The sequence below is a fragment of the Seriola dumerili genome, unplaced genomic scaffold (assembly GCF_002260705.1).
Source record: "Seriola dumerili isolate Sdu_G_001 unplaced genomic scaffold, Sdu_1.0 BDQW01000068.1, whole genome shotgun sequence".
Lineage (NCBI taxonomy): Eukaryota > Metazoa > Chordata > Actinopteri > Carangiformes > Carangidae > Seriola > Seriola dumerili.
The window spans coordinates 3,824,339-3,849,379 of record NW_019174323.1 but is presented as its reverse complement, the minus strand read 5'-3'; the positions used below and the strand labels follow the sequence as shown (position 1 = coordinate 3,849,379).

The following is a 25,041-nucleotide window of genomic DNA, read 5'->3' as shown; positions in this document are numbered from 1 at the left end:
TTGAAACAGAGAAATCCTCTCATTGGAGAAAGTGAGAGCAGATGATGATTTGTTGTTTTGACCAATTACCAATTACCTGTTATGAAAATAGTTTTCTGTTTTTCTGTCAATTGACTAATTTTTTTTTAGCTTCACATGAGATACCAACAAAACCACTCATTAAAACATTGCTCTATGGCACCACTAGTGGTCGAACACTCCACATGGTATGTCTTAATCTATTTACATAATATAGTATTATGATGACTAAGATCCCAGACATCTATTTAGTCCTGTATCACAATATTATATTGAAATATTTCCCAGCTATAATCCAGATTTCCCACAGGGCTTGTGACCTTACCTCCTCCCCAGGATTGGTTTGGTATTCTTAGCCAGCCTCTGAGTTTTGCACGCAGCTGGATTGCTGCACAGCTGTATGAGGGCACCAAGAGGCAGGGGCTGAGGTTTCATAGACCTCAGATCCCTGAGTCTGGGAAAGGGTCAGGGCTCCCCTTCTGGAGGCGAATGTCTGTCCTGACCTGAGCAGGTTACGTCTGTGATCATGAATATTTGAAGTGTGGAAGGTATGTAGAGGATTTAGCAACAGATTTATGACACACACAGGCTTCCCACTTCATTTTCTTTAGTGAAACCTCATGTGATTTCTGCTTTGTCCCAATTTTCAGTTGCAGAGCACAGACGCCATTAATCTGTGGACATCTTTTACTTTTCAAACTGCCATATTTTGTCACCTCCTTTTCTAGTGCTTTGACTAATGGCCCAATTTCAATGCAAATGGAGCATGGTACCAAACCACCATTCATGGTTTAAAACTAATTTCCTTAATACCGGTCGACATTCTTGTGCTTTTTCCAAATCTTTTGCCAAAAGTTGTTTGAGTTTTTTCACGTCATAGAAAGAAAGTAATGAAGAATGAACTTCATTTAGCTGCTACAGTTTCAGGGTCCTGGTGTGGAGTATGTTTGCTCACTGTCACACTAGCTAGGTGTCCATGTAGTGCAAACCTTAACTGAATTTCCCGAAAAGCAAAAGAAAATGCAAATGTGAGTTTGGAAACTACGGGGTTCTTCAAGATAAACAGCAGCTATTTCTCTGATTGGGTGCCATTAAACAGTAGCAGGAGAGGACCGTACCACAAGATGATGCAATTAAAAGAACTACAAATGCTGTGAAAACTTGTAGAAACCTTTTGATGTTCCCACAAAATTTCTATGTGAACATTATGACAATAATTGTAAAATTAAAATGATTAATTGACTTCATTTTATGAATCAACAACAATTATTTCAACAAAATTATTTCTGAACAATAATAACTGACACTTGCTCTGTCCTGTCAGAATTTTGCCACAGATTACTCTCTGCATTTAGAAAACTCAGGGTTGTTTTGTATCTGAACATGACACAAAGTGTAGATGATGCTACCAGTGCTGTGTAGTGTTCATCCCCTGAATACTGATGAGTGTGAAACAATGAAAGAACTCTTCTCCCTGTAAATCTGTAATATGCCGTGTAGCGAAATAGAGATCGGACCTCTCCTGCGTCACTTCTCTCAATCACTGCTCTGCCATTCATTTTCTTAATCTCTCCCAAATGTTTGCCCCCTTTTTTTTTTTTTACTCAGACTGGTCATTTGGTCTAGTCTAAAAGATCTCAGCAACTATCAGATGGACTGACATGATCTTACTTTAGTGATTCCCTGACTTTTCATCTATTGCCACCATCAAGTCATTTCTTTTATTTGTCCAATACTTTCTTTTACTTTATGACCAAATAAGAATGTCTCAGCTGTAGTTGATGTTTCATAATACTTACCAGGTGTTAGTATGATAAAACACCATAGCCTTAATGATGCTGGATTTTTAAGGCCAAAATACTACAGGCAACATTTTACATTTGAAAAAAACAAACTTGCTCTCTGGTGGACAAACTATTTAAAGATGACATTATTTCTATAGTTTGGCACATTTGTACTTATCGGCTGAAATATAGATAACAATAATAATTGCTCTAGGCTAATATTGGCAGATATATTTTTCCAGCTCTATGACACACTAAACAAAGATGGTGAACATGGTAAATATTGTATCTGCTAGAATAGTTATTGTGCGCTTGTTAGCATGCTGGCGATTGCATTTAGCTCAAAGCACCACACTCTTAGTCTTGTTTATATTTTAAATTGGTGAAATATTCTTCAGATTGGAAAGAGAAGTAGTGTGTAACCGTCGGATTACATGGATTCAGATATCACGGTTAGTTGTAGGATGTAGGTGAAATTTTGTTGTTTGACCTTTTTCCCAAGTCTGAGTTTACACCAAAATTAAGTCGTGTCGAGAGAATATTTTACACAGCATGTACATGTAGTGGGTTGCATCATCTGTTGTCACTTGTGGATGATTGCGTGCTCTAAAAAAGGCATGAAAAACAACATGCCCTGTTCCCATGAGCAGCTGTGATTGGCAGTGGTAGTTAGTGTGATCATGACATTCACAGCTGCTGCAGGGAGGCCCATATGTGCTGATGTACAGTACAGGCCTGGAGCCTCTCTGACTCCTGCTTCTCTCCTCCTTTTTTTTTTTCACATCTTTCGTTACCTTGTTGCTCTCACACTCTTTTTCTCCTCTCTCGCTACCACTCTTTTTCCCACTCACTTACTTCAGCTGTGCCAACCACCTGGTTTCCTGCTGTAACCCATGTCACACCCCCTGACTGTGGGGTAGCCCACAGCCTTTCTCACAGTCTCTAGTTTGGAACATGAGAAAACTAAAAACTGACTAATCAACTAATCAGTGATGTTGCTATGGTGAGGATAAATCTATCATAACCGATAGAAATTATGGCTAAAATTATTAAATTATGAATACCCAAGTTCTCTTCCACTCTTCTGTTTCAGCCTCTATTTCACAGTTTCTCCATTTTGGTTCTCATTTCCTTTTGTTCACTCTCACCCAACAAGGTCACTTTTTTTCCTTGAAAGGTGTTCCTAAATGGTCAAATACCAAACATGCCTTTTTCATTTCATCTTGAAACTCATAACCCAGAGTAATATTTCACCCTTTGTCCTTTCTGAAGTTTGGAGCTGGGATATCAATCGTGTTTGGTCAGTTTTATCTGTGCTAGCTGGAGAAGTAATATGTTACCAATCTTAAAATATTGCTTCCACTGTTCTGTGTCTCCACCCTTTCCCTTCCTTGTCTTGGTTTAGTTTTCTTGCAGTAAGAGGTACAGTATGTAGATGGACTTATGTAAGTGGGACGACCCCTCCCTGAGGTTGGTTGTTTGGATATTTTAAAATAGATTTCTCCTCGCTCTCTGTGTGAATTGTGGCCTGATTATTCTCCTGCTGAGAGGCCACGAGATGGACGACACACAAACACACTCTATATTAAACACGCATACTGATACTCATAAAAACGTGACATCTCAAACCTGCGGGACACAGGTAATAAATAATAAGTGTGTGCACAAGACTCATCTCTGCCAAACAGTGCTGTGGAGACGCCGGCCGTGTGGCGGTAGGCTGAGCGACTGAGAGGTGAAGAGGTGGTGGGGAAGAACGAGGGGTGCGAATCAGAAGCTACGTGGGTGGTGGGATGCACGGTCAGGCAGTAGCTGCGTCACAGCGTTGCATAAGGGCTTACGCAGGCACAAGGGAAGTGGATCTGAAGTAATGAGCGTGGAGAGCCGTCGGTCCTGCCTGCGCACCCTGACAGGACGAGAGATGTCAAGTATTCAAACAATGTGTAGCAGTTCATCCATCCATCCATCCACGCCTAACAGAACATAGGCTGCCCTGTTTTCATTATTCTTTTATATTATTTTTAGTTTTCAGATTAACATTTGAGACATTATTACACCCATAAATACTTTAGGTGCCGCTTTCTGTTATCAGTTAAATACTTAGTCACTTATACTTAAAATTCATGATTAACACCAGCAGTCTACTTATTGAGCAGTAAATAATTAATCCAAAAACGTATCCATGGAGCCTAACAGATACTATTTTTTGTGCCCATTACCAATGTTGATTAAAAAATGTGATAACAACATTGGATCAGCCACTTTTTTGTTTTTTTAACACAGACACATAAACACGCAAACAAAGATTTGTGATAAAGATTCTTTAAATTTGTTTTTAAAAGTAGTAACTAAGATAAAAAAAAAAGTCAGTGCTCTCTAGTGGACAAACCCTGTTTTTAAATTACACCAGATATTTCTGTGGCGTTTGTGCACTGCAGTTTCTTGTAACCGTGTTTCTTTGACAGTATTGTTAGCAGTATATGTGTATATAAACTAATATCGCACTATTGATTGGTTAAGAAAAACGTCAGCTACACTATAAATACTTCACATAACTGTATTTATATGTCTTATAGGAACAAAGATCATACTGACCATTTGTTATGATCTTAACATGTTGTTGATCCCAAAATCCCCAAATGTGCTTGTTCCTGCTCTTCCAATGTGAGAACTCTGTTTGACGTTTTAAAACGGCGCCTTGGGGTCTTTGCAATTTTCTGACATTTTATAGACCAAACCACTAATCAGTTAACTGAGAAATTAACTGTTAGTTGCAGCCTTAGCCCATGAATTACAAAGCCGTGATTAAAAACAAAACAAAATCTATTATTGAAGCATTTAACACATGTGAAGAGATGTATACTTCACAATGAAACACAGGCCATTGCCTGTAACATCAGTTTTATTATTTTATGTGATTTGTCATACAGTTGTCCTAGCATTGGAATTTAAAATGTCTATTAATATGGTCATAATGATTCCCATATAGACACGGATACCTTACATATTACATTTCACTTCCTAAAAATGTGGTAGACATCTTATTTTTGAACAATGCTTGTTCAACCACCACCTCTTCACTCACAGCTGCTCTCCTGGTCCTTCTTGTTTCCTCCTTATCCTCAGTCCCTCACCGCTCACACAACAGTGAGTTTTCTTAGTAGGTTTCTAAAACGTAGGAGGATGTTTGAGGTTTGGCCTGGATGATCCTAAATGAGGATGTCTGAGAAAAATACAGAGATTTTGTACTGTTTAAGATGGAATGCGATGCTTTCCATGTGGGCCATCCTCTCGCTCTCCAAACAAGGCAGACATGCCAGTTTTCCCAGTGGATTGACTTCCCACTCTGCCCATTTTATCCTTCCAAATAAACAGCTGTATGATTTCAGAATTTCTAAACACAAAACCAACAAACTGTTTCTTTCCCTACATTTATGCCGTTATTATGTTCTTGACCGCAACTGTGTGTAAGCAAGCAGCTGTCAAATTAAAATGAATTGCATGTTTTCAGTTTGTTGAGCATTGTCTCACATATCCAGAGTACAGTAATGTCAACATGTCTGGCTGTATGACCTCTTTTTATGCTGCACCACTTCCCTATTTTCTGAACAGCCTTTGTTCAGGGTGTGCTGGTCCCACCATCTATCGTTGAGTCTGTTAACTTGCCTGAACCCTTCGGCACACGGCTGAACATTAGAATAATAAACCTAAGTGCTGTGGGGTGGCAGTGTTTGGATAGGGAAGAAGCAGGCCGCCACCCTGTTCCTTAATAGTCCAATGGTCCTGTGTGTGTGTGTGTGTGTGTGTGTGTGTGTGTGTGTGTGTGTGTGTGTGTGTGTGTGTGTGTGTGTGTGTGTGTGTGTGTGTGTGTGTGTGTGTGTGTGTAAGCCTTGCAAATACAGAACCTCATTTATCCTCATTACTTCTCCTCTATTACACTGTCCCTCCCAATAGGTATCTAAATTTATTTCCTGCACCCCATCCTATTTAATGTAGCCTCCTGAACAGTGTGGTTGTAAACTCATGGCATGCCATGGTGCTTAAACAAGCACAACTGCTCATACTAATACTGAATGTTTATGAAAGTAATTAGGCTGTAATTCATGATATCCTGCTGTCTTTGTACCACAATGTTCTTGCCTGCTCTAATTATTCCAAATTCTGATCAGTCCGTGTTTGATGAACTGTTTTAATAGTGACTGTTTTAAATGACTATAAACTACACAATTAATCAAAATATAATCAATCGTAATATGGCAAGTGCAACATCCAAACTGCAGGAGCTGCAATTTGTTTGATAAAGGTAAAATGTGTCTCAACATTGTTGTGCTTTGTTAGCACCGTAAGCTTTGTGGTGCTACAGTGACGCCCGGCCTACAAAGCATATTCTCCAGATGTAAAGCAACAGTGAAAATGAAATGCAAAAACGACCATTCCAACTGAAAAAGCATACTGAAATTGCAATATCTGCCAAAATAATATCAATAAATATATATTTTTTTGGATACTGTGCAGCCCTACTATAAAGTAATTTTTTTAGATTAACAATGGATCACACAATTATTTTGGTGTGAAAAAAGTCTAAAAAGCTCTAAAAAAACTGATTATCTGTCTGCTGTTTGGTACTGGGCAGTTAGTGTGAGCCTACAAAGTCAGTGACCAGCTGAAACGGTTGGGTGATATGTTAAAGCTTTCCAAATGGCCACCTTCAGTCCAGAAAACAGTGATTGCTGATTATTATTCAGACAGTTGTGTGTATTCTGTCTGAATAAATTTACCTTCCCCTTATCTTCTGTCGTCTGTGGTCTTTAATGTGAAATCTAATTTTACTGAAACATTATAGCCTTGAGATCTTTGATAAGCAGTAAGCTGTAAAGACAGGCTGAACAGCTGTCTGATGGTATTTGAAAAAGAGTCTGATAGTGTCAGATGAAGGACGCCCCTCCACTTGCAGCTTCCAGTTGAACAAACAGGTGGGGATAACATGTTCAGGGTGCACAACTACAAATACAGCATTCTGTCTCGTTCTCAAATGTGATTGAATATATGTGTGTGTGTATGTATATATATATATATATATATATATATATACACATTATGAATTGAAGTTGCTCTTCAGCATCAATCAATCAGACAGCAACCACTAAAGACGGGTTAGTTGTCGTTTAGTCACTGCCCTGTTTTGTGAAAGATGGAAATCACTGCAACAAGAACGTGCAGAACCTGCCCCAACTCCAACTGCCAGTTCCTATGAGCTCATGCTTTGAATTGTGCTTTACAGGTTAACTATTTACCAAGCTGAGTGCTCAAGGACACAGCAAATAAAATTGGCAAAATAAGATGACATAAAATCGCTCAAATAAATGGCCTTAAAAAAAAAAATGAAACAACCAGTGATATATTTGTCCAATCGCCCAGCCCTACTAGCTAATGAACAGAGGAGCATTTATTATCTTAGAAGCTAAATGTTTCCCTTAAGAGCTGGTGGAAAGCAAAACACAGCTAAAAGGAGGGTGAATATTAGACTATAATTCATCGGGTGAACACAAACACAACTCCAAATGAAGGCAACTGTTTGCAAAGACATTCATCATAACAATAATATGAAGTGAGAATATGTCAGTGCTGTATTTACAGCTCGTTTCAGTTGATTATAAGTAGATGGATGTAAGGATATGGTCTGTTTGCTCATTTTTCCCTGTGGGACCCTGAAATTTGAAACCACCTGACTTTAACTGCTATGCTAGATTAAACCTTTTATCTGTTTCTCTTTTTCATCTGTCATCTGTCCATCACCAGTGTCAGATTTTAGAAGATGTAAACTGTCTGGGACACTCGCATATTGTAGATGTCCAAACACAATCAATTTGAGGACTCGAACAGACGCATAGATCTGTATGTGTTCTCCTTCGAGCTGCCGCAAGTCATTCACTGATTTGTTTTATGTTCAGGCTGGGAAATCATTAGAGAAAATTCTTGTGATTGATTCAACTGTGATGGATGAACGCTATTTTAAGTATTGTGAAATCTGAAAAGTGTGAGAGAGAAAATGAAGGGAAGATAGAGAGAGACCAGAAGAAAGGCAGATTTACAGGATATTGTAAAGAAGAACTTGATATGGAAATAAAACCCTCTTTATGCTCATAATGACACTTTGTCACCTGTTTATTCAATCGGGAGAGCCTCTGTTCGCTGCAGGTGTTTACATTCACATTATCTGCTTTGAACTGTCATGAAAGCCATTCATGTCTACTTCAAAGTAAATTTAGGAGAAGGATTAAGTTGCATAATTCATTTCAGTCGGTGCTTTCTCCCAAATAAAGTGTCTTCACTCTCTGATGGAGATGAACAAGTGACTCCTTATCTTTACTCCTCCACTTCATTGATAGCTGATTGATTTGCGGGTCAGTTAACAGGTCGCGGTGAGGTTGAGGTTTAGTGGTATTGACGGCTGTCTTTTGAAGTTGTTTGTTCAGCAGATGAATAATGTAATGAAATGGTAATCACAGTGTCGCCCTCAACTCTGTTTTCATCCAGTGCACATGCTCCTCTTTCTCCTGTCTCTCCCTCTGCACTGTTTGGTCTTCTTTAATGAGGATTATCCCTTTCAATGTGGACAAGCAGGTGAGAGGAGCGGCCCTCTTAAGTAAACACCTGTTTGTGATCTGCAGGTCAATTGTCAGCCTTTAAAACAAACAACTATTAAGTTATTACTTTACAGGGCTCAAAATGAACTCTCTGGCTCCGCGCTATCACAGTGCAACAATACGAAGCTGCCTTAAAGCCATTTGGATCGAGCTGCATTACATGTGGGAAGCCACGGTCTCCTTGGCAGTTCCATCTGCCTGTAACATACTAATGCAGTATGTTAGGCACAGATGGAGGAGCTGGAGGTGTACTTAGCTTTAAGTAAAGCCTGTACAGTTGCAGTTACCCTGCAGGCAGTTGGGAACGTTAAATTTAGCAAACATCCCTGATCCTGCTGATAAAACAGGATGCACATTAACCAGTTAGCTGCTACTCCTCTCAGTTTCAGTTTCACCACGGCTCACAGCACAGTCCACAATTTTATTATCTCAGTTTTTAGGAACCATTTAAAAACTAATTACTGCCTCGGGCTTGTGTGCCTCTGCCCAACAGTCAAGTGGCACTTTACCTCCATATCTGTCCAGACTCATAATATAATATGATATGATATAGTGGGGAAATTTCATCCTGAAAAATTGCCTTGGAAAGAGGAGACTGAAACCTGCAGAACTGAAGTTTGAGGAAGTTTTATTTGATCTTCTGTTGGTGTCAGTAGTTCATTCCACCTGACATGGTACCATTTGCTGAGAAAACACGATAGTGCCAAATATAATCAGAAGTACTATTTTGCAATTATGATGTTCTCACTGCAGCAGCAGGACTGTGAACAGTCTGACTGAAACCATGGCTGTCTGGTCGGCTCACCTCTGGCACTTTTCATTGTCTATCCTCATGCTCTTTTACACCAAACTCCAATATTACTTTACTCTGACCAAAAAATCTGAACCAAAATTTCTATAAAACTGTTTTTTAACTTGCAAACTGTATTTCAAATTCACATGACCTTAGAAAATGACAAAAACCTGTTGGGAAAACCCACAAACTTTGTGGTGATGCACAAACACAAAAGAATGAACAATAACATTTTTACTTTACCCATGGGATAGTTGTTTTGTGAACTGGGTGCTAGTTTTGGGTTCGGTCTACACTCTTGTTGACATGGAAAATCCCCTCAGTCTCAACCTTCCTTTCGTGTGAAGCTGTCTGCCATAATGACTCAGATTTTCCTCTTTCTCACTGACTTCCATAAACACACTTGTCACATTTCAGGTTTTCCAGCTCTCTACAGTGGTAGTAGTCTCGCTGCTTCCCCTTTGCTGATTCAACAACATGCATTCTTTGCTTTTTTTTATTCCCTCAGTCTGGGAGAACAGAGGGACGAGGAAAGAATGAAGATCTGCTCACCGGTGTGAGTCCGTGGGATGCTCGACGGGCCCATACCCCATGCTTCTCTAAGGCCTCCAGAAGTTAAAGACAGGGTGTCATTGACAGGTAAGTGAAGCCTTGAGGACACAATGTGGTTTAAATTTGAATAAAATGGGAACTCTGAATTTTCTGGCTGTTCCCTGATATGTGAAACAGAACCTACCATCTGTTCCTCTGACCTTGAAGCATGATTTTACGCAAACGCTCTTGGATTACTGCAGGAATTTTCACACACAAGGTTGCTGCTTTGAGTTGAGAGCAAACGTGTTTTGTTTTTTTGTTTTTTTTCTTCTCGAGAGCCATTCCTGGTTAAGACTTTATGTAAAGAGGTGGCTGCCGCATGCCACACACATAGCAGTGTGCATCCTCCTATGTGTGGATGTTAACACATTACTGCTGCGTGGGAGTTAGCAACAGATCTTAATCATGGATAGGGTTTTGCTATAATTCCAGAGCTGGAGGCGTAACCCTAATCTCTTTGGCACATTATACAGTAAATCAGAGTGTGGCTAAGTCGGGTCCCTGCCAACCTCGATACAGCCAGCCCATTTCTGTGGATTTATGATGGGACTTACTAGGAGTAGTTATTTCAATCCAAATAGGTCTCTCTTCCTCCCTTCTCTTCATTTGTGTCTAAAACTAATGAACCACCCCCTGCCAAGCTCTAGGTTTTATTTCAGAGGTGTTCGTAGATTGCTTTGTGCCATGGTGGATTATTTTGGAAGTGAGTGGTCCAAATGGCCGGCTGCTTGAGGCCAGTTTTAGCTGCAGCGTCCAGTGGGAGTGATGTCCCCACGCAGAGGCAGCACGGACACTGATGGATGGCCTAGCTTTCTGTCGGTTCCTGGTCCCAGACGTGAACCGTTGTTATGAAAATATAGAGGGAAGCGGGCTGACAGACCGTGGAGAGATGGCAGCTCGGCCTGTGATGGATGACCACCTGCTGGGCATCCGCTATAGATACAGATAAACTAGAATTGTGGCCTCTAAGGAGCCACTTTCAATGTTCACCAGAAATTGGCCCACACACAGCACTCCTAAATGTTTTGTGCGTTTCTGTAGAATAATAAACTGAATTTGACTGAAGAGGATAAACCAGAAACCACCAGGCAGATGTACCCAACATTACTGCAAAGCCACACTGGAACTATTTGTTTTAACTGGTGTTTTACTTTAATTTCCTTCATGGTTTTCCCCTTGGCTCTTCTGCAGACAGAGAAGGAAGCCACAGATTTTCAGTCAGTTCAGTTTCTTGTTGCAGAGTTCATCAAATTAAGTTTAAGACTTTTTAAGACCGTTTTAATACCACAGATAATGAGATTCAATACCTTTTTCCATCCATCCGTCGTACTGATAAAAGAATAATGGAAAAAGGGTAGGAACAATAAAGTTTACAATTTTTTATTAAATCTATTAATTTATTGACATATCACAATTTTGTCTGTACTTCCCAGCTTTATATGACAGCAATTTCTAATGATATAATTAATCAATTAATGTGACCTGGACCCAGATAAAGAGTAGAAAAGTGACGGATGGATTCCCATATTAAAAGATAATTGAATAATTAAAGTTAATTTCAGTTGTAGTTAAAATCTTAATTTGTCCACTGTGAGCTGATGGTCTTCATAGCTGTATCACATCTCCTAAATTAAAAAAAAACAAACTATAACTAATGTTACCATCTATGGCGGGCAAAAAAAAACCCCATAAAAAACAAGATCTTTGTAAATTAAATGAAAGTCTTAAAACACCTTCAAAGGCCTTTTCAATGCCTCTAAGACTTTTCAAGACCTGCACATACCCTGATTTTACTTTGCTGCTTGAGTCTCTAAATCACCTCCCTCGAAAAGGACTGACTCATGTTAGGACCCCCCCCTGCCTATAAAGAGCTAGTGTTAATGGTGGCATTCACAGAGGTGATTTGCAGCCTGCCTCTTTATCCCAGCACTGGTGGCCTCGGGGCGGCTGATTGATGGTGTTTGTTGTCCACTCTTGGACCTTGACTGAGAGAGGTTTCTGTTGCTTTGGCTGCAGCGGGACGGGGCTTTACAGAACTTGTGGCACATTCTGTGTTCTCCAGACCTCCCATCAGGACGTGACCAAGAATGACCTTGAACTCCCTCCCCGACCTTGACTGAAGGACAAACTTGGTGCCTACCAGTGTGGCCCAGTTATAGGAGCAAGGAGAGAAAGGCAGAGGGACAGATCTGTGTGTGTGTGTGTGTGTGTGTGTGTGTGTGTGTGTGTGGGCAGTGGCAGGGCATAGCCTACTTCTCGTACCCCACTTTACCCCTCTCTTCATTTGGGAGCTGAGCAGCTGAGCTCAGGCTGCACCATCTCGTCCTGATGTTCCTTTATTTTTTCATTCATTTTGGCCAGATGGCGGATTACAGGTCAAGGCAAAGGCTGAATGCTGCCACTGTCACAGGAGAATAAACTTGTGGAAGCTGACTGGCTCCTTAAAGCTGCACTATTCAATATTTTCTATTAAGAGTCGATCAAATAACTACGTTATGTGAAGGGATCGCTTGTGGTGATGAAACCTCAGAGAACTATCTCTGCAAATCTGCAGTCACCCTCATCTCTTTAGTGTCTTTCAGCTCATTGTTTTTGTTCTTTACAATTTTGCTTCTTTCAGTGAAATCCTTTTATAAACCCTCCCACCAAAAACAGTGCTAAAAGGAGAGTGAATATTGGACTTGCTGATCTTTAATAGGTTTACCTTTTTTTTTTTTTTTAATTGTGTGACGCCTAGTTTAATTAATCGTTTGTTACTTGATTAACTTTTACTTTACTTTTTTGAGCTTTAGTGTGTCTATTAGATTAGATGAACAGATGAGAAGCAGGACTAGAGCACTTTAAGGTTAATAAAGATGCTGTTTTTATACTCTTATTATAGTGTTTACATCATTAAATTCTGACACAATTTCCCACCAGTTTCACCTCTCTCTCCTTCACTTTCCAGCATATTTCATACTCTTTTCACTCGCATCTTCTTTGTCCTTAACGAACTTGGATGAAGACTCGATTTTTGACAAATAAAAATAAAAGCTGATATGTGGCAAATGGAAATCCAGACTTTTTTTTTTTAAGTGAGGTGATATCCTCTTGCAGTTCCTCTCTCCTTTCTACTTGAAATGGGCAAGGAGAGCAAAATGGTCTTTAACTGACAGCTTGCCTTTTCCCTGGCTTTCCGTTTCTTTCTCCCTTCTTTTCTCCTTTCAGCCTGACAAAGGCAGTAGAGGACTTTGCAGAGCGTAGTTTCTTTGGTCAAAGGAAATGGTAGAGGAGGAGTGGAGCAGGGAGAGAGGAGGTGTATCTGTCAGAGAAAGGCTGGACTGAGAGGAGGGGGGGGGGGAAGGGAGGGGGCACAAGAGAGAGGAAAGGAGAGGAAGGGGAGGGGACTGTGCTCCCATTCACATTGGCGGCATTTGGCTTGAGAATGAGATCCTTTTTTTTTTTTTTTTTTTTTTTTTTTGGGTTAGAGAAGTTTTCCTCAGGAGGGTTGGTCAGAGACAGAGCCAGGAGAACAGGAGCAGAGTGAGAGTTGGAGCTGACTTAAACCTGAGCCGCTGAAGGAGCTGAGGCTGGATGATAAGGAGCAGGGCAGCCATGCAAGGAACAAACTGGGGTAAGAAGCTCGGAGGGAAGCTGCGTTGGAGAAAAGGGAAGTTGACTTTATTACTTTGTCAATCAAGGTGACAGGGATGTTGGGTTATAGCAGTTTCTGTTGTGTTCACTGTTGGACTTGTACTGTCACTGTGAAAGAAATTGTGCTGGTTTACTGCATGTTAATATGAAAAAGAAAAACTGAAATTACGTAGTTGTGAACAGAAATTAACTAATTATTGCAGCTCTAATTATTACGATCGCCCACGTATGAAATTGACAAGCTGATGTCCACTTCCACTGATCACTCTTCTGTTACTGCTCATTAACATAAAGCAAAAACAATGACAAACTGAGGATGGTAACTTAGAAGAGTGTGTGTGTGTTTGTGTGTAAGGAGGCCTCTGCTCTCTTTCAGTGCTGTATAATCATTGACAGTGTTCAGTGCATCATTCAAATGAACCTTCAGGTCCTCATGAGAAATGCCTGTTTAGTTAACTGATTTATTTGCACGTGGGTCGCCACCTCTATTTATCCAACTTGACTGCTTAGTCTATAATATACAATACACTTTATAAGCAAAAACTTTTTTTTCAATTTATTTAACCAGAAAAGCAATTGAGAGGAAAAATCTTGTCAAAGAAAGGCAGAAATATCAATGATCAGTCTATGTTATAATTTGTGGCCTGGTGGTTGTACGAATCAAGCAATTTTACGTTTTAAGATGTCACCTTGTGCACTTGCCACAACACATAATAGTAAATAGTGAACATTAACATTTGACCTGGTAACTGGTGTGTGTCAGGGCTGTGAGGTGTCTGCCTCTGGAAAGGTAGGTTGTCTACAAAACTAAAATAGCGTTGTCACACTTTCCCTCTATGTTCCAGTTTCTAGAGAGAGGAGAAAGGGGGGAGGGGGGGGGGGGGGGGTAAGGAGATGGGGGGGTGTTAGAAAGAGAGAGTGGGATTCAGAAGTTTGGGCAGAGAGATGGAGAGTGGAGGAGGGGATCACCAGACTCATTTGTTTGTTCCCTCATGCAGACGCTTCCCTGCTGAAAACTGAGACACCCTCTGCTTTACTTTTATTCTTTAGTCTCTTTACTTCTTTCTCTCCACATCACCGTTGAGTTGGAGGTGGCGTTGCTCTCAGATGAGGGCCAGTGTAACACAGCTTCCTTTTTCTCTTACCCCCGAGCCTCCGTTTCACCTGGTGTGGGGAATATTTTTAGACTCTCACCTCTGTGGCTGTGGATGTGTGTTTATGGCGTGGTACTAACAAAGAAGGATTTAGTGCAGGCTCATTTCAGTTTGTCTCAAAGCAGGTTTGTGTGACGTTGCAGTCTTGCGGGGCAGGGCCAGTGAACCTTGTATACTGTATCTTTGTAATATGGCGTCCATAAAATAAAAAAAAAAAAAAGGCTTTTATACTGTTTGTTTCTCTAATTACCAATCACAGATGCAGTCAGGCGAAAGCTTGCCCCACATGCCAATGAATGTCATCGAAGTCTGTCTAGACTTACCGCTGCATTTGTAATGAATACACCATTGTGATTGGAGTGACATGACTGTCCGTTTGTGAAGTCAAATATCTGAGTTGGCTGATCTGGAGCAGACTGCAGCCTCTGTTTCATATTCCACACCCAGTGAGCTCTGATCATCTGTTCCACTGGAATCTCAGCAACAATTTTTTTTAGATGCATTGATCTCCACGTATAGATTTCTCATCTCGGTTACGGCTCCTATTTCCAGAAGACACAAGACCTCACAGTCTAAAAAGGAAGGTGAGGGTCTCATAGCTGTGTCCATTTTGGGATCAGTTTAAAGTAGTTCAAGTATCTGGATTTGGAAATTGGAGCTGTGTTAGTGTCAGTTCTTAAATATTACCTCATTTAAAACTTTTTGTTATTTAATAGTTAAAAACGTAACTTAAATGTACTTTTTGATTTAGTGTAAAACTCCAATTCAGTAAAATCTATTGTACAAATATACTGTACATGCAGTAGTTTGGGCTGGATTATCACCAGGGCATAGAACATATCATTTGCAGTAAGTTTAAAAAATGAACTCAAGTGTGCGTCTTGTAACGTATTGGCTTTTAGTTTGGCTTTTTCCGTTTTGAGCCACAGAGCTGTCATTGCTGGAAGTTTGGAGATAAAAACCTGAAGCCTTGGTGTGACAGTAGATCCTCAGAGCTGCTTCTGTTGGCTGGTGCAGCATGGCAAAATACTCGAAGCTGGAGTAATGTGACTTACTTACCAAACTGTGGCATGTTAATGATGAGACCTCAGAAAAGCCGTGGCCGTAGAATCACCCTGTCCACACACTGACCGGTGATTATTGTGCCCATGTTTAGACTGAACTCTCATTAGCTGGTGTGCCCACACATTCCTCCAGCCCGAGGAGCGACTGACTGACTGAGTCCGTCTGTCTGCTGCCCGACTGAGGGCACAGACATTAAAACCTTCAAGGGCTTTCCCAGACAAAAACAGTCTGCTCACAGTCAGTCAGCTGACACTGCAGACATCATGAGGCTGGTTACAATATCATTTACATGCTCTGCAGTGTTGTTTTTGCTGCGCATATGCAATGTAAATGTATCACTGTTGCTGAAATGATTAGTTAATTAATCATTCAAAGGTATAATATGTATTTTTTTTCTTCATCTTATGACAGAAAATTGAAAATGTTTTGGTTTTGAACTATTGGTCGGCCAAGACTATTTATCTGAAGCAATTTCACTGTCACTGTGGGAAGTTGCTTTGGCCATTTTTCACACTTCTCTGCCATTTTATTGACCAAACAGTTAAGTCAAATAATCATTACAAATACTCAACAGATTAATCAATAATGGAAATAGTGACTTGCAGCTGTACTACAGTATATTTACACCCTTTTCTCCCCCTTCGGCATGGTTGTCATGGATCCATCCACCAGTCATTAGCTGTTAATGTCCATTTATCTTCCATTAGGCCAAATGGGAGCATATAGAAGATTGTCAGAGCTATAGAACGACTGAAGCCTTTAAGTTGCTAAGGAGGGGTCCTGGCCTTCCTGTCAGCCCTCTGACCTCCTCCCCTTTCTGTCCCTCCTCCCCTTTCTAGTGTTTGAGGCCGCGGTCACTATGACAACAAAAGGGAACTAGGACTCCATGAACATGACGGGGGCTTTAAAAACAGTTTGACACCCCTGTGCTTTCCTTAGTAGAGTCCCTACATAGTTTCAGTCGTCTTGAGTCCAGAGGGATTAGAGCTTATTCACTTATCTGGAGAGAGTTGGAGGGCAACAGATGGACTCCCCCTGACCACAAATACTGATCTGAGTTTAGCAACTGCAAGAAGAGATCCTTAAGACAGGTGTAAATTACAATTTATATTAACTAGCTTATGAATATCTTCATTAGTTTTTACATGAACCAGAAGTTTGTGTAGTTCTTTGTGACGCACTAAGTTGTCACAAGCAGAATGACGTAAAGGCTGCAGCAGCACAATTAAATGCACATCTTATTATTAAGGTCACTGCAATAAAGTTAATTTCTCCAATTATCATCTTTTATGCACCGTGATACACTGAGAAAGAGCTAATTTTAAGTTAAGTAAAAACTATTTTTCAGACCAGTGCTCTCTCTCCGTAACTTTCATTCATATAAACTGTGTGAAAGATGAAATCACATCCAACAAAATTCTTTACATAAAGCATGTGAGCTAATATGAATTAAACGAGGAGCAGCAGAGTTCACTCTCGAATAATATTAAAGGATGAAATTGCTTAATTGGCAATCATTTTGATAATTGATTAATCGTTTTAGTCACATTTTAGGAGAAAAATGAGAAATATTTGCTTTTTCTAGCCTCAAATGTGATGAATTGATGTTTTTTTGGTCTGACACTGAATATATCCTTGAAGTTTGGACTGTTTAGTCAAAACAGGACATTTGAAGATGTCACCTCGGTCTGTGAGAATTCGATTATGAAAATAATCATTAGTTGCAGCCTTAAAGGCTTCAACAGTAAAATAAGTTTTTTTTTTTGTTTTTTTTAAACTTGACACCAGGTGAGCTCACCGACTGGCGCACAACCAGAAGATCACAGAAATCAGTCAGTTTGGTTGGATCCGATCCTCTTTGGTTTCAGACTGTTAATGTAAAGAAATATCATTTTGAGCATTAGGATTCTTTCTGACAGCTGCAGTTTGTAACAAACTCCAGATGTTAGTGCACTCAGTCTCATCGCGTGCCATTCAAACAGGATTATGTGTAATAAATATCGTCATGGACTAATTAGCTTTTCTCAGTGCATAGAGAAATCACATAAGAGTAATCCTCCTGGCTCTGCTCATTGGGACCGTTAAGTCTGCCTCCACAACACCACATGTTGCTCCTGCTGCCATTAACTTTAAGTTTTCCTTCAGACTGACACTGATGCAGTGACTGAAGTATGCAGTATGAATCTTTTAAAGGCACACTGACACACATTTTAAAATCCATTTAAAACTGCATTAACTGAACGACCTAAGACAATCAATGGACAGAGCATTTTAAGCCTCTCCCACGAGGGAGTGAGCAAATGGATTTTAGATGATCATTTTCTGCTGTAGGTTTTTTTGACTTTCTGATAATAGTACAGTATTGCACCAGTATTGAGCTTTTTGTAAAGCTGTACCACCAGTAAGCATGATAAAGATAACAGTAAAAGTATTGAATAGTGGCTTACTGCTGTAGAAACAGAGATCACAGTGGAATGCTTGTTAATTACTTGGTAGTTTCACAGCTTTTACGCATCATAACAACATATTGCAGTGCCAGATTTGTCTTGTTCAGTCTAAGCAGGGCTCAGCCAGCGTTTGAGGGTGCTAATTAACGTGTGGTAATCACAGTTAAATCGCAGTAGTATCCTTGTACGCTCTCAGTAAACTTGGCAGGTTGGAAAATGACTTGGCATGGCCCTGTCCTGGCTGCTGAGGCTACAAATGTGTCTGGCCAGCATGCCTGCTGTCAGCCCTTCTTTCACCTTATTAGCTATCTTCCCTTCTAGCTGCCAACATGGACGGTCTTCTTCACCTCCTTCCTCAGGTTTTTTCATCTTAATTGAGTCAATAGGCAGGTTGAGAGTTTAGGTGAATCAAGAGGAAAAGTCCTGAATCAAACTTCTAGTAAAAAGTCTCTAAAGTACCAACTTGTTTACCAACAGGTGTATAACTATGTTTAAGAACAACTCTAAAGTGATGGCATGATTGACTGATGTGCTCATATTGTATATTTCTTTAAAAATCCTGCTGTGCTATATTATTCTGCAAGAACATATATGATGTTATTTTTTGTAAAACTTAATTTTGTGTGAAATCGATTATTTCAAGTCTCAGGGAATTATTAACATGGGAAATGAACAATAATCTAATATATTTCTAATGTCTAAATATATGAATAGGGGTAAAACTAGAGACCACACCCTTCAAACTTCAATCTCAACTACAAACCTGCTTCATGAGTGTGTCTTGTACTGTAGTGACAGGTTACAAGCAGTTCCCGCTACAGTAGGTGTCTCCAGGACCACATTTTGCCAACACACACACACACACACAGTCAAAATGATGTGATGTGAAATTGGCTGAAATGAACATAAAATTCTGAGACATTCTGCTGGTGGTAGACGAGATACGTTAGACAAATCACGTAATGACAATTTAGCATCGCAAGGACAAGTGCAGACAATGAAGATGCTTTGACAGTGACTAAATAAAATTAATGCCAAATTTATTCTTGTGTTGCCGCCCTGATAAATGCCAAGATGGTTTACACCCTATCAGATGTTAGAACGCACGCAAATAATCGACTAAAACTACTCTATTCTTAATTCTTAATATACTGCCTGCATGTTGTGTTGTTGTTATCCCTATATTGTCAGACAGAAAACAGACCTGTTTGGCTCTGTTTCTGTACTGCAGTCATTGAGATTCTACCTTTACCCATCTTAAGAGACCCTCATACATTAAGGAGCATTTTTAAGCCGAAACAAGTTTGAAAAATAGTTTTTATTCTTAAGGGTTAGGGTCATCTTTGACTGCAGTCCATTGTGATAAATACAGGCCCAGGTTGTTTTGTTTTTCGACATAGCTGGGATTCACCAACAAACTGCAAATATTCAAATCACATAGTGAGAGCTGCAGTCTTGCCATACTTCAAATCATTCATTCACATCTTCTCTATTTGCTGGACAAGCCTGAAACTCAAGATCAGGACACACCCATCACTCGGATATCCTCATACTCTGTGACTCAGCGTGATGATGTTTTCAGAGCACAACTGGCTCTGCTGTTAGTGTTGTTGTCAGTGCAGCATGACTTCATCATCATGCGTCTTGTGGGCCATTGTTCTCCTCACAACACTCAACTATTCACCATCCATGGGACCCTGATCCTGATCTCATAGTTTGTACTTGCCTGTTATAGTGTCAATATTTACCATCAGTCCTGTGAGAGCGCGGGAGTGTAAAAGTAAGTAGGTCAGTTCTTGTGCCTCCTACGTTGTTATTTTATTCCTCACAACTATATAGTTTTGTGTAAAGTTAGATTTACTCAGCAACTTTCAACCCCCACAGCTAAAGTATCACAGCAAGTTCAACCTGTCTCCCCTTCTCTGCGCTTCTCCTTTGAGGTATTATCCGCAGTTATGAACTTTTATTTGTTCCTAAGGCTGATAAGATGTGTGGAGACAGTAGCCTTTGTTGCTGTCAGGGAAAATACCAGCATGTTAGAAGCCATTTTACATCTCAAATGAAAAGAGACCCTTTCTTCTGCTGCCTCATGCCTCGCAAGCCGAATGCCTCAAGCCCTGTTTGTGCTGCTTGAATGGGTTTAATGAATGGCCTGTTCTGGTTCTCCGTGTGTGGGCCACTACAGTCTTGAGGGATATTTGTATGCTTCAGTCTACTGTATATCATTTCTATTTTGCTTCTGTCATCATCACTGAGTGTGTTTTTGACATTAAAAACGTCCTTGAAAACACCCTCCTGTGGAGATTTAAAAGCTGGGATCTGGCCTTAGTGGTATCTTAAAGCAAAACCATTTCCACCAGTGCTTGAGGCTCGACTAGAGATTTGTCCTTAAGGCCTTCAGACTTGCCTTTGACTTGTCTCAGATGACTTAAAGCTTGACATAAGACTGCAGGCTTGACTTCATGACTTAAGACATGGTATTACAAGATGTGACACTTGTTGTACTTGTCTTGAAAGACTTGAGAGCTGCTTTTACAAGATTTGAGACTTGACTTGGACTTGTTAAGGACAGGAGACCTGACTTTGGGTTGTCTTCAATGAAAAGGATATTACAAGACTTAAGACTTGACCTGGGCCTCTCTTAATCAACCTGAGACTTAGACTTGTCTTGAAGGACCTCAGATTTACTATTATAGGATTTAAGACTTGACTTGACTTGACTTGGACTTGATATTTGATTTTGACTCATCTTGAATGACTTGAGAGGCTTGACTCTGTCTTGTTCTTAAGGACTAGAGACTTGCAATTACGAAAGGTAACCTTCGACTTGAACTTGTCTCAAATGACTTGATACTTGTCATTGCAACACTTGTTCTTAAGGACTTACGATGATAATGGTACTATGATACCTGAGTTGGACTTTTCTCAAACGATTTGCAACTTGATTTAAGTCTAAACATCATTAAGGACTTGAGACTTTACTGGACTTGCTATTACAACTCGTCTGAAATTTGAGACCTGACTAAAGACTGGCTTGAGCAAGACTTGAGACTGGACTGGATTTGTTCTTAGTGACTTGAGACTTGAATTGACAAGACTAAAGGCTTGACTTTAATTTGCTCTTAAGGACTTGAGACTTTACATTAGATTAGACTTCGAATTGTCTGGAATGATTTGAGACTTGACTTTGACCCCACAAGAGTAACATGTAATTGGGAGTTACTGTGTAAACATGTATTAAAACATGTTTGTCATTTTTCTCTCTCAGAGCGAGTGACCCCTCTGAGCTGCCACCATGGCCCTGGTTCAGGCTCTGCCCATATCTGCTGAGCCCCACAACCCTGGCCTCAGTGGAGGAGCCCGTAGACGACACACCTCTGGCCCTTCACCCCCCATCAACGCACCACCACCCTCCACTCTGGATCCTATGGGCTCTGTCAGCAGCCTCATAGCCGCCCGCCCCGGCCCTTACCAGGACCACCGCTCTGGTGTTGAGCTGGGAGCAAGACTCCGACGACCCACACCAGGCGCTTCCTGCCTGGGCAGTGAGTCCCCCCAGGACCCTTTGCTGCAGAACATCCCACCACTCAAGAAACAGAGCTCCACAACATCCAGCAGGGGGCTGGAGAAGGAGAGTGGGAATGGGAACTACACCTATCTGAATGAGGACTTTGTAGGTGACTGGAATGAGAACCACGTAACACCCGCCAGCCCAGGGAGTGACGCAGATGAGACTAAAGAAGGATCAGGGCTGAATGGGAATATGGGGGGACCTCCTCCAAAACTGATCCCTGTGTCAGGAAAACTTGAGAAGGTGGGTCTTTGAATAAATGATTTTGACTTTACTGATAAACACTGATATTACAATAAATGTCATTTTATGTAGGAATATCAGTATACTTAAAGGCATAGTACATTCTCTGGAAAGTCTATTGAGTTGCATTTTTTTGGAATATGCATAACAATGACAGCCTTACAGGGGGTGCTATGCACATTAAGTCCTAACAATATGTTTCAATTCTGCATCAGAAAAGATATTTTTTCTTTTTTGGCCTCATCACTCAGCCCTACCTCCTTCTCAACCTTGGTCCTGTCCTGTTTCCTCCTCTAGAACATGGAGAAAACAGTGCTGCGGCCCACTGCCTTCAAACCGGTCATTCCGAAGAGCCGCACCTCCATGCAATACCTCTCCCCTCGCCATTGTGCCAACGCATCAGAAAGCCAAAACAACCTAAACTTGCTCAGCCCCTCCCACAGAGAGGTGTCGCCCTCCTGCTCTGAGAAACGTAGCTCATACGGCGGGGCCCGCAACAGTGGCGGCGGTGGCGGTGGCAGCAGCCAGTCCTGCTCCCTGTCCGACTCTGGACGTAACTCCCTCTCCAGCCTGCCACCTTACAGCGCTGCCAGCTACAGCCTGGCATCAGGAGAGGCCCCTGGTGGCCACCTGGAGCCCATGAAGAGCGCTCCACCAGTCACTGCACATGGACACTCCAACTCAGACAGCGGCCGCTCATCCTCCAGTAAGAGCACAGGCTCCGGGTCGATAAGTGGCCGGGGGCAGCCTCTATCTGACAGCGGGTCCAGTGGGCGCTCCCCCGGCCCTGTGGAGGGTTATGAAGGGGTGGTGAGGGACCTGGAGGACAAACTTAGGGAGAGAGAACTGGAGCTGCAGCAACTAAGAGACAACCTGGATGAGAACGAAGCTGCAATTTGTCAGGTGGGTAGATAGTACAGAAATTCCAAACTTTTTTTAATGACTGGACATTTGTTTTGTACTGTAAATTCTAATGGATCTGCACTTTGTTGTTGTCTCCTGTCTTGTCTTGCAGGTTTATGAGGAGAAGCAGAAGCGCTTTGAACTGGAGCTGGAGGAGCTGAGGCAGAGCTGTGCCACCAGGATGCAGGTAGCCTCCCAGAAAGCCCAGCGTGCCCAGCAGGTGCTTCAGTTGCAGGTGAGAACATCTGACAAAAAAAACTGTTTTTTCACAGTATACAGTGACAGAACATTCTGATAATCAGTCTTGCAAACAAAGCATCAGTTACTGGCAAAACAATCTCACCAAAAGGTCCATTAGCAGCTGAATGGAAGTTCTTCAAAAAAACTTTTAAAAAAAAAAAAAAAAAAAAAAAAAAAAAAAAATTTAAAAAAACACAATCATTTTTCTCTCTCAGAGCGAGTGACCCCTCTGAGCTGCCACCATGGCCCTGGTTCAGGCTCTGCCCATATCTGCTGAGCCCCACAACCCTGGCCTCAGTGGAGGAGCCCGTAGACGACACACCTCTGGCCCTTCACCCCCCATCAACGCACCACCACCCTCCACTCTGGATCCTATGGGCTCTTGTCAGCAGCCTCATAGCCGCCCGCCCCGGCCCTTACCAGGACCACCGCTCTGGTGTTGAGCTGGGAGCAAGACTCCGACGACCCACACCAGGCGCTTCCTGCCTGGCAGTGAGTCCCCCAGGACCCTTTGCTGCAGAACATCCCACCACTCAAAAAACAGAGCTCCACAACATCCAGCAGGGGGCTGGAGAAGGAGAGTGGGAATGGGAACTACACCTATCTGAATGAGACTTTGTAGGTGACTGGAATGAGAACCACGTAACACCCGCCAGCCAGGGAGTGACGCAGATGAGACTAAAGAAGGATCAGGGCTGAATGGGAATATGGGGGACCTCCTCCAAAACTGATCCCTGTGTCAGGAAAACTTGAGAAGGTGGGTCTTTTGAATAAATGATTTTGACTTTACTGATAAACACTGATATTACAATAAATGTCATTTTATGTAGGAATATCAGTATACTTAAAGGCATAGTACATTCTCTGGAAAGTCTATTGAGTTGCATTTTTTTGGAATATGCATAACAATGACAGCCTTACAGGGGTGCTATGCACATTAAGTCCTAACAATATGTTTTCAATTCTGCATCAGAAAAGATATTTTTTTCTTTTTTGGCCTCAATCACTCAGCCCTACCTCCTTCTCAACCTTGGTCCTGTCCTGTTTCCTCCTCTAGAACATGGAAAAACAGTGCTGCGGCCCACTGCCTTCAAACCGGTCATTCCGAAGAGCCGCAACCTCCATGCAATACCTCTCCCCTCGCCATTGTTGCCAACGCATCAGAAAGCCAAAACAACCTAAACTTGCTCAGCCCCTCCACAGAGAGGGTGTCGCCCTCCTGCTCTGAGAAACGTAACTCATACGGCGGGGCCCGCAACAGTTGGCGGCGGTGGCCGGTGGCAGCAGCCAGTCCTGCTCCCTGTCCGACTCTGGACGTAACTCCCTCTCCAGCCTGCCACCTTACAGCGCTGCCAGCTACAGCCTGGCATCAAGGAGGGCCCCTGGGCCACCTGGAGCCCATGAAGAGCGCTCCACCAGTCACTGCACATGGACACTCCAACTCAGACCAGCCGCCGCTCATCCTCCAGTAAGAGCACAGGCTCCGGGTCGATAAGTGGCCGGGGGCAGCCTCTATCTGACAGCGGGTCCAGTGGGCGCTCCCCCGGCCCTGTGGAGGGTTATGAAGGGGTGGTGAGGACCTGGAGGACAAACTTAGGGAGAGAGAACTGGAGCTGCAGCAACTAAGAGAACAACCTGGATGAGAACGAAGCTGCAATTTGTCAGGTGGGTAGATAGTACAGAAATTCCAAAACTTTTTTTAATGACTGGACACATTTGTTTTGTACTGTAAATTCTAATGGATCTGCACTTTGTTGTTGTCTCCTGTCTTGTCTTGCAGGTTTATGAGGAGAAGCAGAAGCGCTTTGAACTGGAGCTGGAAGCTGAGGCAGAGCTGTGCCACCAGGATGAGCAGGTAGCCTCCCAGAAAAGCCCAGCGTGCCCAGCAGGTGCTTCAGTTGCAGGTGAGAACATCTGAACAAAAAAAACTGTTTTTTCACCCAGTATTA

General features: G+C 41.8%; 1 protein-coding gene across 1 annotated transcript in view; it reads left to right on the top strand.

Moving 5' to 3' along the window:
* LOC111219848 (leucine zipper putative tumor suppressor 2 homolog) overlaps window positions 1–25,041 on the top strand; it is a 35,845-nt gene that overhangs the window by 4,182 nt on the left and 6,622 nt on the right. The window contains exons 2-5 of the mRNA XM_022742678.1: window positions 9,751–9,881; window positions 21,404–21,949; window positions 22,247–22,852; window positions 22,965–23,087. Coding sequence (XP_022598399.1) covers window positions 21,431–21,949; window positions 22,247–22,852; window positions 22,965–23,087 — 1,248 coding nt within the window. The 5' untranslated portion in view covers window positions 9,751–9,881; window positions 21,404–21,430. The remainder of the gene's footprint in view (window positions 1–9,750; window positions 9,882–21,403; window positions 21,950–22,246; window positions 22,853–22,964; window positions 23,088–25,041) is intronic.